General features: G+C 31.2%; 1 protein-coding gene across 2 annotated transcripts; it reads right to left on the bottom strand.

Annotated features, from left to right (window-relative positions):
- Positions 1–21: 21 nt before the first annotated feature.
- Positions 22–17281, bottom strand: LOC106067711 (heterogeneous nuclear ribonucleoprotein H-like). Of its 2 annotated transcripts, none has more exons than XM_013226939.2 (10): positions 17150–17281; positions 11187–11303; positions 10680–10835; positions 9009–9158; positions 7429–7567; positions 6299–6486; positions 4899–5110; positions 3351–3486; positions 687–956; positions 22–542 (listed from the first exon to the last, which is right to left on the bottom strand). In XM_013226939.2, the coding sequence occupies exons 2-10, from the start codon at positions 11275–11277 to the stop codon at positions 454–456; spliced, it is 1431 nt and encodes a 476-aa protein (XP_013082393.2). In that variant the 5' UTR covers positions 11278–11303; positions 17150–17281; the 3' UTR covers positions 22–453. The 2 variants fall into 2 exon arrangements, with proteins under 2 accessions (XP_013082393.2, XP_013082392.2); XM_013226938.2 differs by having other exon boundaries at positions 684–956.
- Positions 17282–17854: the final 573 nt, after the last annotated feature.

The following is a 17854-nucleotide window of genomic DNA, read 5'->3' on the forward strand; positions in this document are numbered from 1 at the left end:
CAAATGAAAAAAGAAACCAACTGTTGAATGAATGTTTATTTACAGAGTTTCTGTAAGCATAGGCAGTGGTAAATGTGTGAATAAACCAATTTCAATCTTTCACAATACATGAAGTGAAGCCAAAGATGGTAAATATATTTACAGAATACTTCAATATATTGTTCTATGTAATGAAAGCAATGCTAAAGCAACGGTGTGTTTAAAAAAACAAAATGGTATGAGATATTTTATTCATTTATAAACAATATAGAGATGAGGACTCACACATGCAAGCAAATGACAACACTGATCAACAATGATAGTAAAATGACAAGGTATACAACAGATCCACTCATGAACAATAAAATACTTATTTAAAAGTGGTTTTCTTTACAATGAAACATTTCATTGTCAAGCTAAAAACTTTTTTTTTTTTACTTTGTATTCAAATTGACCTGAACAACTGTATATGACTCAGAAAGCTGTGTAGTTGTTACCCATCATTCGACCACCTCCAACCATCCTATCTCCAAAGCCTCCACCCATGTCATAGTTGTTCATCCCTATGAAAAAATAGTTGTTTTAATTTATACACACGCACACACAAAAATACATCATTCACATAAGAAACAAATGTCATTAAAAAAAGACATTATTTCTACCTAAAGGTCTATCTATTCTATCTTGTAAATTGAAATTCATACCACCTCCATTGCCAAATCCACCTCCATTTCCAAAGCCCCCATCTTGGTTTCTAAATCCACCTTGATTTCCACCAAAACCAGCCTGACCATTTCCAAAACTTCCAAAACCTGGCCTTGGGCCATCCATATCATCATTAAAGTTGTTATTTGCACCAAAACCACCTCCTAAACCACCACCACCACTACTACTACTTCCATAGCTGCCACTAGCATTTGCAATTGGATTACGAACATTCTGATGTGAGTTTAAAAACAGCTCAATGTAGCGGTGCTCTGCAAGAAAAAAAGAATTCACACAATGTTAACTTTCTTTAGGGTATAAATTTAACTGGAAATTATTAGTAAACATAAGTCCTAATAACAATATTTGTTTTATAAATGTAATTAAAAGTTTCTGAGCTTTTAAGTAATTAATAAAAGCTGAAATATGATGACCCACAAAATAATATAAAAATTGTTTATGATGACAAAAAGGGAGAACAGACACACTGAGGTCTTTTTTTTTTTCAATATGTTCAATAGACATAGATTCATATTTGAGCACCAGTTGGGAAGAGGGTGGATGTTGTTTATAACAGATCTCAGTGGATATTTAAGCCACATTTATATATATATATATATATATTAGTTTTATTATGTAATTAAAAAGAATGATACATTTCTTTGTTTCTACTGCTGAGGAGAGACAGATGTCGAAAAGAAAATCTAAATTCACCACTGGCGGACAATAGTTATGTCTGCGCTGGATGTGTCAAAATATGTAAGTCCCAGCAAGGGCTGCATAACCACATGAACTACTGAACACCTCATAAATTTTTGGACTTAAAAGACAAGACTTATATATGTACGTTTGTGTTCTAACCTATTTTTTATGTAAAAAACAATAGTTATTTTTAGCTTTAGGATTTATGTTTGTTGTTTAATTATTGTTATGTTATGGGTTTTAATATTGTCCAAAAGACAACATGAAACATTGATTTTTTTTTTTTCAAACGGAAATGGTTTATTTAAATTCTCCAACAAGTAAAATATAAATAATTCCCTCTTAATACAGCCGACCAACATTTGTAAGAGCAAGTATTTTGCTCTTAATAACTAATAAATGATAGATTTAAAAAATGGAACATTTCTTACCCCACACCTATTTCCCCCTTCACTTAAAACAATAAAACATGGTAATGTGAGAGTATAATCTACTCAAAGTAAGGTATATAAAATTCTAATGATAGGCCTATAAGATCTAACCTTAAAAGACGATGCGCAAAATGTTCCTGAATGTCTATTTATTTATTCAATTATTAATGAAGAAGGCCTAAAAGCAGAAATACCCACTGACATTAGTCTGTTCACGGTAAAGATTTTCTAGACCTCTAGCCAGATCTAAATTAATTTTTTATTATACTTTTAAAAATTATAATGGTCAAACTAGAGTGAGGCCAATTAGCTAATAATTTTTCTCCCGAATATATACATTCTGTGGCATTTTACATCTCAAGAGACGATGATTTCCCTTTGCAACTTCTTATATGACTAAAGAGACCAATCCTTGATACACAGCTGCTGTCACAGGTTGGGCATATCTAATCTCCAGGCGCCGTTGCATTTTCACCTTTCTATAACTGTTGTGTAAGGCATCTGCAATCCGGGACCCTCCCTTTATGCTACTTTATACATTTACTGTCAAATTTCAAATGTCAGGGCTAGATCTAGACCTAGATCTATTCTAGACCCAATGAATATATATAGGGTTATAGGGTGGATTTATTCATCTAAATGATATTTTCGATTTTATACTGAAATTTTTTCTATCCCTTTAAATTTTTTAATACTTTAGACTTAACTGAATTTTAAAAATAAATTTTTGTTTGCCTTTTTTGTTTTTACAGTGTTCTTGTACTAAAATATAACCAATTCATAAAAAAAAACATATTTTACAATGCCTAGTGATCCAGTAATAAAAACTATACATATTTTCCTGATGAACCATCATCACATTAAGAAATGTATTTTCAAAAACTCAAATTATTATCTTATATTAGAAACAACATAATTATTTCAGTATAAGGTGAAAGAGCACGAGAGATATTTTTCCCAGCTTATTTTGGAAACATTTTTGTGATGACGAAAATAAGCTATTGGGAAACAATTATCCATTCGAAGAGTTGGTTTTAGGTTCTATTTGTTATATAAGTTAATAGTACATGGCAATTATAATCTCCAGTCTAGAAAAGCCATTGTCAAGAGATTTCAAATTGCAGGTTTTATGTGAAACTACTGGATAATTATTGGAAGAAAATCTTTGAAATTTCCAATATTGCAGTTCTTTTTCATTTTCCTAAGAGTCAAAGACTCTAGGAACACAAGGCACATGGAAGCTTGCTTATTTTGCCTGTCTGAATAAACTTTTCTGACTGGGAAAGATTCAAGCAGATGTGAATTTTACATCCCTAATACTGATGGCTCGTATCTAAAGCCACTCAGACTACTCTTTGTACAGAGTGATGTAAGACCAGACCATTCTGCTATTATTTATCTTACAATGTCTTCACTACAAATATACCTTGATGATTTGAAGTTGTTTCTGGTAAGCATTAATCCTGTTCTTAATGAGAAGGTGATTAATGTAGTCATATTAAAAAATAATTTGTTAAAAAAAAAAAGACCTACGCATATTGCTCTTGTGTTTCTTCATGGCTTCAACAGCTTCTTGGTGTGTAGCAAAGTCAACATTGGCTTCTCCAGTAGGTCGTCCATTTTCCCCAAATTCAAATTCACATCGCACTGGTTGAATTGGTGAGAAAAACTAGCAAAATAAAAATTAAAAAATTCATTAAAACTAACTTCCGTGACTAAAAACAGCATTGCTTTCATTATACTCAGGTGCTAATTTACACAAAAGTGAAAGTCTATTTAAGTCTTTTTTTTTCCAAAAGCGATAAAAACGAGGGCACAAAGTTTGAAACTTGTAAATATTTTTTTGTGGAAAATTATAAACTTTGCTTGTTAAGTGTGTGTATTTGTGGTTTATCTAATTTCCAAACAATGGATGAACAAAACTGTTTTTGAAATAATCACTATTCCTAAAGAACAAATAGTTCTATTTCTATTAGAACCATTTTAATGCAAAACACAAAATTGCAATGTTTGCTTACTAGCTAAAAAAGTGACAGGCATTTTTGAAAACTAAAAACAGCATTATACATTATCACCTAGTCTGATTAATTGCATAAGAAGAGACTGTCACTACAGCTATACTAATAAGCGAGTTCCACTCTATTTTACGTTTAATGATAAGGAATAAATCAGATCATGTTGGCTAATACTCTAGTGAAAATATCACATAAATGATAGGGTAGTTTAATTTTGAACATTAAAGAGAAATTTTAAACAATACCAGAATTTTATGTTTAAATATGACCGGACTAAAAAATCTTACATTAAGGAAATCAAAGCACTTCAATACAACTGACATTATCAATAAAAGTTACATAACTTCAACTAGCTAAAGTAGACATTTTTTTTTTAAAATAGGTTTTTCATTATTTATTAAAATGTTAAAAAAGTTAATATTCATCTAAGGTGGCATGCATTCAATTATTTGTTAGTGTCATTACACTTTTAAGGTTAGAAATGACCATTTTACACCAACAAACCTAGCTTTTCAAAGAAGTTCTGGAATTGACTAAATTACCTGTTTATTTACCAGTATAATTGTTTTCATAAGTTAAGTACTTTTTATTTATTAGTTAGTAATGGGAACAGACTTTAAAACAACTTTAGGAAATTTTCTGCTTAAGTGTGCAGATAGAGTCACTGATAATTTTTTAAATTGTATAATATATTGAATTGACTGTTGTTATAGAACACATATTTGTAGTGAGTATTTTTTTTTAAAAGTTAAAAATCATAGTACTTATGCATAAAAAATATGCACGCCAGGAAATTCTATTTGCAAATTTAAAGGGAGTACTTCAAGACTGCTTTCTTCTTTTTGCACTTGTAGCTTTGTAAATGGTCAAGTCAGTATGAAGTTAGAATTGTGCTTTCTAGGCATGGCAACATCTCTCTCAAAAAAATCTTAATTTACCTTTGTCTGATTTTTTTTTAGAAAAAAATGACTGGGGAAATTTTAGGAATTAGTTTATGTAATTAACTAATGCATTTACCCAATAAGGATCTAAATTAATTTATAACAATAATTTATTGACCACCTACATCAAACACATCCTGTTCAAGAGCCTGAAATGGCAGTCCTCTCATATGCACTGAATGTCCTGTTTTACTAATATAGCAAGAACCTGGATGAAAATCTCGTCGATCCATCCCCATGCCTAATCCTCTATTAGCAAATGCCAGTCTCCGACTGCGCAAACCAAAGCCTATTCCTCCTCCAAAGCCAAAGTCATCGAAATCATCATCATAAAAACCTTTAAAAAATGTATTTATAACAACAATCAAGGTCAAGCTAAAAACGAACTGTTCAAATAGAACAACAATTTTTTATCCAACGCAATTACAGAACTTTTGGTGGCATATCTTGCATGACAATGTGTCATATTCTATCCACAATCTGTGATTCTTTTCCAAAATGAATCAGTAATATGACACATTACAATAGCAATTACATAACATAATTTACAATTAGTGCAAATAGTGAAAAAGAAAATTTATGATAAACTGTTTAAACAATATTAAACAAATAATATAAGTGTTATTAGTTATTTGAAATTAGTTTAATACAAATTTATTTAAACTACTACAGTGATGATGTTGGAAATTTGCTACATGAGAATTTGTACCACATTTACCCCAAAAGGGAGCTGCTGAATATTTTTTTGTTTAAAAAAGTTATATAGAGAACTTTTAAAATGTTACAAATTACACTACAAAATTTAAAACTTTATTCAAAAAAAATACATATATATACTCTAATTGTATCCACATTGAATCATAAATAAAAATAATTAATACATAGTTGTAATTTGTGACTTTTTTTTTTCTTTTTTTTTTTTGGAAGGTGGAGTTAAGTGAAATGAAAAAGTGGTATGTTTTAGCTTCATACAAGTTTGATATATATAAAACTATGTTTGTTTAGCTAGTTTATTAAATTCTTCTTAAATGCAAAGTAACTCACTATAAGATTGTGATTTTTGATGCTATAAAATAAAAAAAAAAGGATATTCATTAAGTGGTTTTAAAAATAATGGCCCATTAGTATTCTAACTCGACTTAACAGGTGGATGCTAACTATTTTATCTCATTTTAAACAGCAGCAATTTACTCATACTCATTTTTTGGCAACGTCCAACAGTTAACTAGGGTTTATTGATAAGAGTTCTTAAAAAGGTTTTATTTTTCAAAGCAAACATTTGTAGCTAATATGATATATTTGGCAGTCTTTGCATGCCACTAACAGAATAAGAGTTCTAAAAATACAAAAGAAGGTGTATGTGGTGGGGGGGAGAATTTTCCTCACTGTGTAAAATATATGATGTAAATGTTGAGTAGACAGCAAGTACTAAATTGCTCTAATTATTTCATCACTACCAAAAAACTATTCGAAAATTTTGTTATATAAATAACTGGAAATTACAATATTTTGAGGATAAAATTACCTTTAAGATTCCTGCCACGTCCACGACCAAAGGCCAGTCCCATCACTCCCAAGCCCATATTGAATCTATCACCTCTGTCATAAGGTCCTGGTCTCAAAGATAGTCCAGACATAAGTGGTCGAATCCCTCTCACCACACCTCCAGCAGCATTGGCCTCTGACATGCTGCTTTTGAAAATCTCAATGTACCTGAGCAAATTTTGGTGTTTTACATTATTGTACATTACACACTTTTCCCTTAGCTATTTTATAAAAGGAAACTATAAGGTTTTTTTTATAAAATGTAAAAATAGAAAACTTTAATTTTAAACTTAATATTAAATAATACTAAACTATTAAAATATTCTAACTAATGTTTAAAATACTTGTGTTGTTTTGTTTTTTTTCAAATAAATAAATTAATTTTAAAATGTCTTTACATGAGACTTACATAAAAATATTTCTCTAAACAACGGCTCTCTTTTAATGTATATTCTCAATAGATATACACTATTACATAAAGAAGAAATATTCTTGTAAAAACTGATTCTCTACAATAATACTGAATTGAAAAAAATATACTATAGAAAGTCTTGTTTAAAAGATCAAAGAGCTTAGCTAAATTGACTTTTTGAAAGATTCACATTTCTTTTTTTTTCAGCTCATGCAAAAAAAAAAAAAAATTAAATTTTCAGTTTCTGGAAAGCCACCAGTAATTAAAATTTCTTAGGCATGTATTAAGATTAGATGGTCTAACAGTACTGTATTAAGATAATTACTAACTGAGAATGTTTGTTGAAATGAGGAAACATTTCCAATTAAAAAAATGAAGACAAGATATTAACATCTGGCAAGACCTAGCTAGAAGGAGTTGAAGTTGCATATACTTTGTTCTAATTCATCAATAAGAAGACCAAAGGTCAAAGAAGATTTTGCAAAAGTAACTTAACAAAAATTTTGTTAAATGAAAAAAAAATGTAACAAAAAGACTGATGACTCACATATATACGAAAAGAAAACTAAAATTATAATTTACTTAACTAATTTAAAAAAAAAAAAAAGAATTTCCCAAATTAAACAATCCTAAAAAAATATACATAAAAGTAACCAACCAATCATTTAAGTTTGGAATATGCCTGTAGAAAACCCCACCTGTGACCTATCCTTTCTTTGTGTTTTTCCAAAGCCCTCTCTGCTATTGATGGTGATGCAAATTGTACAAATGCTTCCCCTGTGCTTCTCCCCTGCCGATCTTCAGGGAGCATAATTCCATTGGGAACTATCTCCAACCCTACAACCCCCACCAAACCATTGGGCAAAAAGAGAAAGTAGTAATCAAAAAGATGAAGATTTTAATAAAGTACATTTCTCACCAGTTTTTTTATTTTATAATCAAATAAATTTAAATAATATATACTAAACATTAAATATTTAAACTATCCTAAAATAATAATGCTTTATTTAAAATATTAAAATTCGTAAAAAATTATAAACATTTTTTCTTAAACAGTTTAACTAAAATGTAAATAATTAATTACAAATTATACTATCAGTAACAAGATTTTAACCCTTTCTCTCCTATACAATGCTTCATCATTGATTTTGACCCCACCGGTTCTAACAGATCAACTATCATATTTCTACAGATCAACTGCAGCATCATCAATGCTTTAAAATGCATTTGTTTCATCTTCTTTATTTCCTAATTGTTTTTAAATGCTTAAAACTTAATCATCAATAGTTTCCCCTTTGTTAACATCTAGATTTTATCCTTTTCAACCTGTTTTGACCAAGCACAATGTGTTTAAAGTGGGGTGCTTAAATCTGTTCTAATTATTATGACATCAAGACATGGGTAACAAGCTCCAGGTTTCAATTGTACTTGTTTTACATTTATTTATATTTTTTTTTATGTTTTGTATCATTGAGTTTTCTAGATCTAGCCTAGATGTCTTGTTCACAGTCTGGGAGATTTTAAAAATATTTCTTTTGTTTTATATAAATTAAATTGTCCTTAATAAAAAGGCATGAATTTCCCTTTAATTATATATTATATGTAATATTTTATAATAACAAACAAAAAAGTTACTGAAGTTAAATCATAATATGTTAGTGCACTATGAATGAGCAAAATGAATAATTGCTTAGTAACATCGAAAATTATTATGTAAAGAAAGCGTTAACTCTTTCTGTCTGGTACAACGATCCTATATTGGTTGCATTAACTGTTTCATTTCTTGCACATACTTTTTCCAATGACATGGGACAATAATAAGTTCAAGATTTTTTATCTTATGTGTTTTTAAATGTTTTATTTATAAAGTTTTGTGAAAATATAACATCATTAAAAAAAAGTATTTAAATTGAATCAAATTATTTCCTAGATGCATGCCCACAATTGGTTAAGTTTTCATTTTTTTAATTTCATAATCAAGAATCAAAATAATTTTTCGGCTGGAGAAAAATGAATTCTTCGTATAATATAAATAGTAAGTATTTTCTTTTAATTCTATACCAAATATAACATTATTTACTTAAATCATAATATGGTGGTACACTTTGAATGGACCAAGTGAACTATTTCACCAGATGTGGAAAATAATTCAGGAGAGAAAGAGCTAAGCATTGTATTCTAAACAAAAGGACATTCATTTACTTAAAATACTATATCTTTATATTAATAATATAAAACTTAATTCAGTTAATTCAAAATACTTAAGAATAAATATTACCAGTAAAAAATTGAGCAATTTCTTCTTTTGAGCAGCCAAAGGGTAAACCTCTGAGTTTTACCACAGCATCAGAGGCGCCTTGGTTTTGTGAAACACCAGCTCCGGCTCTTTTTATCATCCATTCCATCTCAGATCTGTCCACTCTGAATACTAGCATTTCGAAAGTCAAATTATTTCACCACATATAAGAAATAGAAATGAGTATCTAGGCATCAAACTCTCATGCAATCTTCACCAGATAATACATATATGAGCCATGAGGCGAATAAAATACATACATACTAGGATTCCACCAGATAAGATGACAATTGTGTAAATTAGTAATCAATTTTAATCGAAATCTTAGTGTGAATAATAATATAATAATTCAGAAGTATTCAATAGATGTAAAAGTTACAAATGGCCTTAAGAATTTTTAAAAATTTGATATGAAACTAATATTGTAACAATGAATGGAAGAAAATATCAAGTTTTTTAGTTTCAATGAAAATTGACAGTGAACGAGCTAAGGTTTCAATCAAGCAAACAACATGCACTGACAGCAATAATCCAGGATGATAGCTAATATAGGTCTAACATATATATGTATTCTTTCTTCAAAATTCTGTTGTAATTGCTTAAATGCCCATCTAAAGGTAACTATAGTAGGCCAAATATAATAAACATAAAAAGAGAATATAAATGTATTTATTCTTAGGTTCTAGTTAGTTATAGCTTATAGCTGCACTAGCAGTAGGCCAAACTATAGTAGAGTAAGAATGCTTAGAAATTTTTGACACCTTTTCAACTTTCCAGGAAATCTCATATTATGTAATCTAAGTATTCTTTAACTTATTATAGCAATTTTTATTTAAATATAAATATACAAAATCTATGTAAAATCTGACATTAAATATACATGTGTCTTAACTCGATAGCTCTTATTTCCAGTTACAAAAACCCCTTACCACACCCTAAGCAAATAAGGGTAACTCTGAATAAAAAAAAATCCTAAAAAAAAAATATTTGAAAAAAATAATCAAATTTAAGATCTACTACTAATAAATAAAAAAATAACTATAAAAAATACAATGATATGTCCAGTTTAAAAACATATATGCTTATAATACATTTAAAATATAAAAAAGCTTCAAAAATACTCATTTTCCAAGCTGGGGGTTTATACACAGGGGCTATGGGCCTGTTTGTTTGAAAAATTATTTAAGCAATAAAAATCTTCCAGATTTTACTAAAAATAGAACCAGTAATCTCCTCAACGATCTGTAATCACACTAACAACGAAAATAGAAGAAATCTTTTTATTTAAAAAATTTATAGCAAGCATATTGAAAAGAAATTTTAGAAGCATTCTACAATGGTTTAGGACCAACATAAGAAAACGTTCCCGACAGCAGAAGGAGCTAATGGGTTAACAACTATAAATGGTACATAAACTCTAACACTTGATCTTCTTAAGAATTTATTAATACCAATAACAGCACCTCATACTTTGTAAAAGAAAATAAAGATTTATATACATAAAACAAACATTTTAAACAATTAGACTGTATTCAGTGTGAAGGTCAATGCTGTCATTAACATTTAATAGAGCAATGGGAACAAGCCCACTGAACATTTATATACCTTTCAACCTAAATTACTAAAGAGATTACATCACTTTAAAATTCTTACCTTCAATGTATCTACTTCCAATGTGTTCATTATTTTGGGCCTGAGCATTGCGTAGATCTTCTTCAGTCTCAAGCTCAACAAAAGCTTCACCACTGGGCCGTCCTTCTCTTGAATATGTGAAATGTATGCCATCTTCTCCATTAAGAATCTGACATTCTGAGAAGAATAGATTGTTTTTTCATAATATTCACTCCATATTTAAATTTGTTATATTTAAGAAGATTTTATTAAAACGTTATTTTATTGAATTATTAAGAGAAGTAATTTTTTACTTACAAGATACAATTGATTTCATTATATTAGAATTTTAATTTCAGTGAAACTCAAGTGGCACTCAAACAGCCGAGAGGAATTGATATAATTTGCTATGATATGATTTAAAAAAAAAATTGGGCCAACTTTTGCAATAATTCTGTACCAAATATTGCATCAGTATAGCTAGCTATTTGAGTTGCATTAGGTTTGGCTATAGCCTATAAGAATTTTATGTAAATACCAAGTACAAACCTCTTAAGAAATGCATTACTTCATCCTTCTTAACAGACCAAGGAAGTCCTCTAAGCCTAACAATATAACTATTTTCATCATTTGATGACATGTTGAAAATGATCTTGAAGAGTAATTCTACAAATAAAGATAAGATTACAAGTTGAACAAGGTTTACTAATTACAAAATTTAGTGTCAGAGTAAAGTGATCTGCTGTTAAATTGAGGTTGATGGCTCCTATTCTGGTCAAATGAGATTCTGGTTTTAAAACTGTCACAAAGGTAAAACAAGCTATGAATATAAGCTCAACAATTTCTATCACATGTGCTTAATATAATAAGTAGCTCATGAAAAATGGACATTGATGCAGAGCCGGCCCTAACTATTGTGGGAGCTATGCGATAAAGATTGCGCAAGGCCCAGTTTTGGTAGGAATAAGGATAACAAGTGAAAATTAAGATTTTGTACTAAAAAATAAATTCATCTATACATTTTATTCATTCTTTAATAAGTATAAAATCACGATCTAATTTAATTAACAAGTCTTGCGTGTAACGAAGTCATACGTGTATAATCAGAATTCAGTTTACTACATAGATTACGCTCAATAGCAAGAATTGCCAAATTTTTTAATCTATCTTCGTGAATTGTTGACCTCAACTAATTCTTGAATACTTATGGGCATTGTTAAAAATATTCTGAGTGCAACAAAGTAGGTTGGGGAAGCAGAGTATCTTTCATTAGTGGAAAGATAAGCTGAAATTTCTACAGGGGTTTTGGCGGTATTCGGTAGAATATGCCTAAAAGATGACAATTTTGTTTATTTTTCAATAGATTTTAACAATTCCAGATTTCAAGAAGCTCCTGGAAAATCAGGAGGCCGTGGTAAACCTGGTATAAGTTATAATGTTTTAAATTAATAATTTTAACAAAGAATTAGCATGGGGCCCATTGCAGTTGCATAGGTTGTAGTGGCTGATAGCTGGCCCTGCAATGATGTTAAGTTAAGTAGGATGCATAAAAGTAATTACTTAAATTTGGTCAGTGAATGTCAGTAAATAACACCTTAAATGGAATATATTATATATTAAAAATGTCATTTTTATATAATTATACCATTTTCATTTCAGTTTAGTAATTAGCTCAAGACAGTTTGGTGGTTGTCACTTTTTCCACACTCCCTATCTCCTCTGTCTGCTTGTAACTGACATCACATTTAGGCAATTGGACTCAACAATTTCTGTAATGTTGTTCTCATCCTTCTCTGTCCCCCTACATTGTTCTACCTATGGTGGCAATGGTTTTTTTTTAACTCATCTGTCATTTGATGCTAAATTAGGCAGTTCTAAGTTTGGGATAGGTTCCTTCAGTCCCAGTGTTCAATCAGATATGAAGATATTAGATTTTTACATTACATACATTAAATAAATTCTCTAGCCAAACAGAGGGAAAGCAGGACTGTGCTAATGTGGCAACTGCACTGCTGGGGATACCATATTACCATTAAGACAGCAGCAACAGTTATTCAATTAGTCACTACCACAGTGACAGTCCAGATAGATCTGGATCTACTCCAGAAGTAGAAATCTAGAAAAGCAACTTCAGCTAGATCTATATGATACTAAGTCTACCACCAAACGACAAGAGTCAAAACAGACAGGAAAGGCCCAAGCAAACCATGACCATTCATGATGTTGAACAGTTGTTCTCGACACTCACTGAGACATTACAGACGCACTGCACACATATGGTGACCAGATATTTGGGGAGCAGAAGTGTAATGATTGTCGCTGTTATATCACTTTTCTTAACCAACTCGAGTCATCAAAAGTAAGTCACATGCATACTTCTTTGAGGAGGAAACTTTCTAAGTTTTCATGCTTCTTTTAGTTAAAGACTAGGATTTTGAATTTCAGGATTTTTAGGGCATCCTTGAGTTAACCCAACTCTAATGGGTACCTGACTTTAGTTGGGGAAAATTAAGGCGGTTGACTCTGTTCGTTAACCGTTGGCAAAAGAAACAGATGTCCTTATCATTGTTTGCCCTATAGATCGCAATTTTTGAAAGGGAAACTTTACTTTATCATTCTTTTCATACCTTTCTGAAATGATTTTGTCAAAGGCAGAAGATAAACAATAAACAGAAATATTGATGTGTACAAAATGCAGCCACAATAAAGGTTTTCAAAGAAACTTTTGATTATGGTGGGACAGTTCTCTTGCTAACCACCTGGTCTTTCCATAGCCCTAAATTCTGCTATATATTCTAAATTCTAAATCAATGAATATGCTTTTTTTAAAAAAAAAAAAAGATTTCATACGAAGGGTAGTATACAGAACTGCAACATAAGGTGAATAAATTTCACTTCAATGTGGGGGTCGAAGCATCCACGAATGCTGTCAAAAACTAGGCATCACTAACTTGCTTCTTCATTTTATAGAGGCCAAACCTTTGGTAAAGAATGCTTCACATTTGGTTCTTGTATAGTCATACATTTTGAAGCAGTGCAGTCCATTAATTGAAAACAGTTATTATGTATCTAACAGCTATTTAAATGTTGGGGAAGTACCTTAATGGAGCCTTACTGGCAACTTCAAATGGAAAATTACGATCTGCATTCAAATGTTTGGTTTAATACACATGTGCGACAACTCCACATTTGCGACAACACTGGCACTGTTATCAGCATTTTTACCATCGCACTCCACTGTCCACAGACACTGTGGTTGTTGACTTTTCTTGCCTTCTTTATAGACAGGAACTCTGCCTGTAGGTCTCTATGAACTTCGATTTTGTTTTGTCTATCTATGACATTTCAGAATCAACAATAAACATGCTGTATGACAACACGTCAAAAGAAAACGTGCTGACGTTAGTTTCTGAGAAGAAGGCAGGATGCTGCAAAATAAAATCTACCCATGCCTCTGAGACAGGAGGCTACTAAGTGTTCAGCAAACATGAAATAAGGATCAAAGAAACAACGTAAGACGGTACTTATAAGGTTATTAGTTAAAAGATTATGAAAGATTTTAAATTAAAAAATTGAGACATTGATACTAGAATGTAATTAGAATCTAGATTTTCTTTTTGAACCCATTAGCCCCTTCTGCAGTTGGAAACGTTTTCCCCTTTTTGTCCTAAACCGTTGTAGAATGTTTCTAAAATCCCCTATTCAATACACTGGCTTTAAACTTTTTAAAAGAAGATTTCTTCTAGTTTCGTTGCAAGCGTGATTACAAATCATTTTGGAGATTACTGTTTCTTTTTTAATAAAATCGGGAAGATTTTTATTGTTTATTTAAATAGTTTTCAAACCAACAGATGTAGAAGATCTTAAATTTGATTATTATTTTGAAAAAAAAAAATATTTTTTAGTTTTTTTTTTTTCTGTGCTTAGGGCCTGGGAGGGTTTTCTTAACTGGGAATAGGAGCTATTGGGTTAATTAAAGTGGGACAGTGACAATGGCTGTCCTTCCAGACATTTTATGAAAAGTGTGTCTAAAGTCTTTGAACTGGCACGCCTAAAATGGGATGTCTGGTCACCTTAGCCTTAGCACACAGTCACATTCCACTGTGTCACCACAACTGTGTCACAGTTTGCGCACTGGACTGTCGTTTGGATTTATTGATGGTCCCAGGTTCAAACCCTGCCTGCTCCCATCCCCTGTCATCCTAGTTTGGATTAGGTCCTGACTAGGAAGTTTTATTTAACTTCAACTCTGAAGGAACATTCGAAACATGTTGTAAAACTAAAACATTTTTACACTTACACTGTGACTGTAAAATCTACACACACACTATCATCACAATGACACAGTAGTCACAGTGACTGTACTCAGTGTACTGTGTTAGTGTGTACAAGTCATTTTAGTTTTAAATTTACAGTGACACTGTGACAGTCAGTCAAGTCATTGAGTATTGAGTTTGATTAAGTTGCCCCTAGTTGCCCTACACCATTTTAATGTTAAAAATAAACATCAAAGGGATCAAAGAAGACAAAATATTTAAATTATATATTTTTTAATTGTTATTTTTTTAAATAATGTGATTCAAAGTACATATATAAATTACCCATGTGTTACAATTTGTATCAGCTTTTTGTGGTTTACCGAAAATGTGCTATATTTTTCTAAGTAAATAGATTTACATTGATATGCACTAATTGTACCCATTTTAAAAGCTTGATTTTATGACACATATAGTTTGATGCTATTATCATCGTTGTGATGACAAAAGAACAAGACAAAAGAACAAAAAAAAAAGGGGGGGGGGGAGAGAAACAGTCAAGACACTGTATCAATAATTGATCGACCATTAAAATGTGACGTCAGCCTCAAATACATAGTCAGTTGTGCTTCTCATCTAGACGTGTGGCGCAGGGTCTATAAAATTATATATATATATATATATATTACCATAAAGTATGATAAAGCTCATAATGCGCTGCAAAGACACTCCTTTGAAACATCACAAATATTCAAAATAATAACAATAACACATTTAACCACTCTCTTATTCTGCCTACACCCCCTTACCCGCGCTTTCTTCTTACGCAATTCCACTCTCCAACATTCACACTTTTTCAGTGCAAAGTAACAACGTAAATTTCAAGACTCAATCCAAACGCAGCCACTAGACTAACACACAACAACAAAAAAATGGTCAGTGATAGCCCAACACACAGGTGTAAACCAGGCCACCAACACAGACCCAAAACATTGTTCAAGTTGTAGTAAGAACAATGTTGAGGGGAAAGGGGGAGGAGCCATCATTCGAGTACCTACGGTCAAGCCGCTAATTAGGTCACAAACACTAGGCGTGATAGATATATAGATATGTTGTTTGTGTGACAAATACTAAGCGTGCTCTAAAATACGGTGTTTTTTTTTTTTTGGTCAACCAGGCGGTTTAGGGAGGGCGGATCTATCTACATCTATAGGTAACACAGCTCGCAAGCTACCATAGGTTTTCAGCACCTCCCCCCTTCCCCTCCCAGATCGAAAAATATCTAGCACTGACTTTTGGGCTGTTACATACACTGAGCGTGCTAGATCGGCGGCTAGTTACCTAGGGCCGTGTATGTGTTAGATAAGATAAGATAAAGGTAAAACAGTGTTCGATAATTATAAGCTTTTGAAATCATCGACCTGACCCACTTTAACATCAAATATAAGTTTAACTTTGAGTAGTAATAGAATAAAACATGTCTACTTTTTAAGAAAAATAGGTCTAATTTTTACAGAGATACACAAATTCAAACATAAAAAATGTCGGCGAATGAGCTTAACTTGTTCGATAAAAGTACTAGTCAGTGATAGATTAAAATTAGGTACTTCGATAAAAATTTCAAAATGATCACAATGCAATGGAACCTAATAGTTACCTATTTATAATTTAGTTAGATAGAGCTTGACTCTTGAGAAATGCTTTCCAATGATACCAATTTTATATTGCTGAGTTAATTGTGAGGGAAGTTATTAAATTTTTAGTGGCTAAAATTAGTAAAATTAGCCTTCTTTGGCCTTTGTAAAGCAAAAAAAAAAATGTGACCGAAACAACTGACAGTTGACTTGAACTTAAATTAACTGTATTAGACTCTAAATAATTATAAAAAGTCTTAAAGTTAAGTTAAAGATATCATGAATATCATCATATGAATATAATATGATAGGTCTATAGTCTATACCTAGATTCTATATACTATAATTTATATAAGTTATAACTATACTATACTCTATACTAGTAACTATATCAGTATATAATCATGGGCATGGGGGCTAGATCTACTTAGTACTTCAAGACTTCATACTTGAATTTACCAAGAGTTTCTAAACCTAGACTAGCCACTAGGTCTTGATTAGGACCTATAATTTAATGCTAACTAAAACACTTCGAATTCGATTTAAATAAAAGAAAAAAAGTTTTAAAAAATAGTATTTGATATTTAAAGATTAACAAGTCACACCGATATACTAACCCTACCTTAGCTTTCAAAATGGCCGATTCATTTATAACAGTGTTGCTAGAGCTTCCAGTCACGTTTTTTAAAAATACCCAGAATACAGGAATTTCGTCACCCAAAAAAATATCTCTATACTCCACAAGCCTCAAATAATATTGCAGTGCAGAGCGGTGCATGTTCTAGATCTAGATTATCTTAATTCCGGGTTCAACACTCCTTACCCCCGCTTGAGAATAAAACCCAACTCCAAACCATCCTCCAATTATATATAAAATAGTCACCAAATTCCATGAGCGTAGCCAGGGGTATTTGAGGTGTATAAACATCCATCTCCCAAAAAACTAGAGCAAAAAGACAACAAAATTCCACGATCGTTGCGAAAATGTAAATGGTAGGCTCAACTCGTCACTGCATGGGATCCAGGGGCTTAGCTAGGGATTTGGGGTCCCGGGGGGATTGACCTCTTTGGGGGCCCCTTGTATTTTGACATTTGACATCATGACATGAGATAATGTACTTAATAAATACATAAGTCTACATTCAAATTGGTACAGAACATCAGTAAAATAAACAAGAAATAATCATTATAATAACCTTTTAATGAATAATACCGTTGTTTATTGGCGAAATAATGCACAAGTGACAAATCTCAATTCATATCGCATCACGTCATGTCTACAATGCCTTCTTCTCAAAGAAGAGCGCATGTCAAAAAAATGTTCATG

This window comes from Biomphalaria glabrata, chromosome 2 (genome assembly GCF_947242115.1).
Source record: "Biomphalaria glabrata chromosome 2, xgBioGlab47.1, whole genome shotgun sequence".
NCBI lineage: Eukaryota > Metazoa > Mollusca > Gastropoda > Planorbidae > Biomphalaria > Biomphalaria glabrata.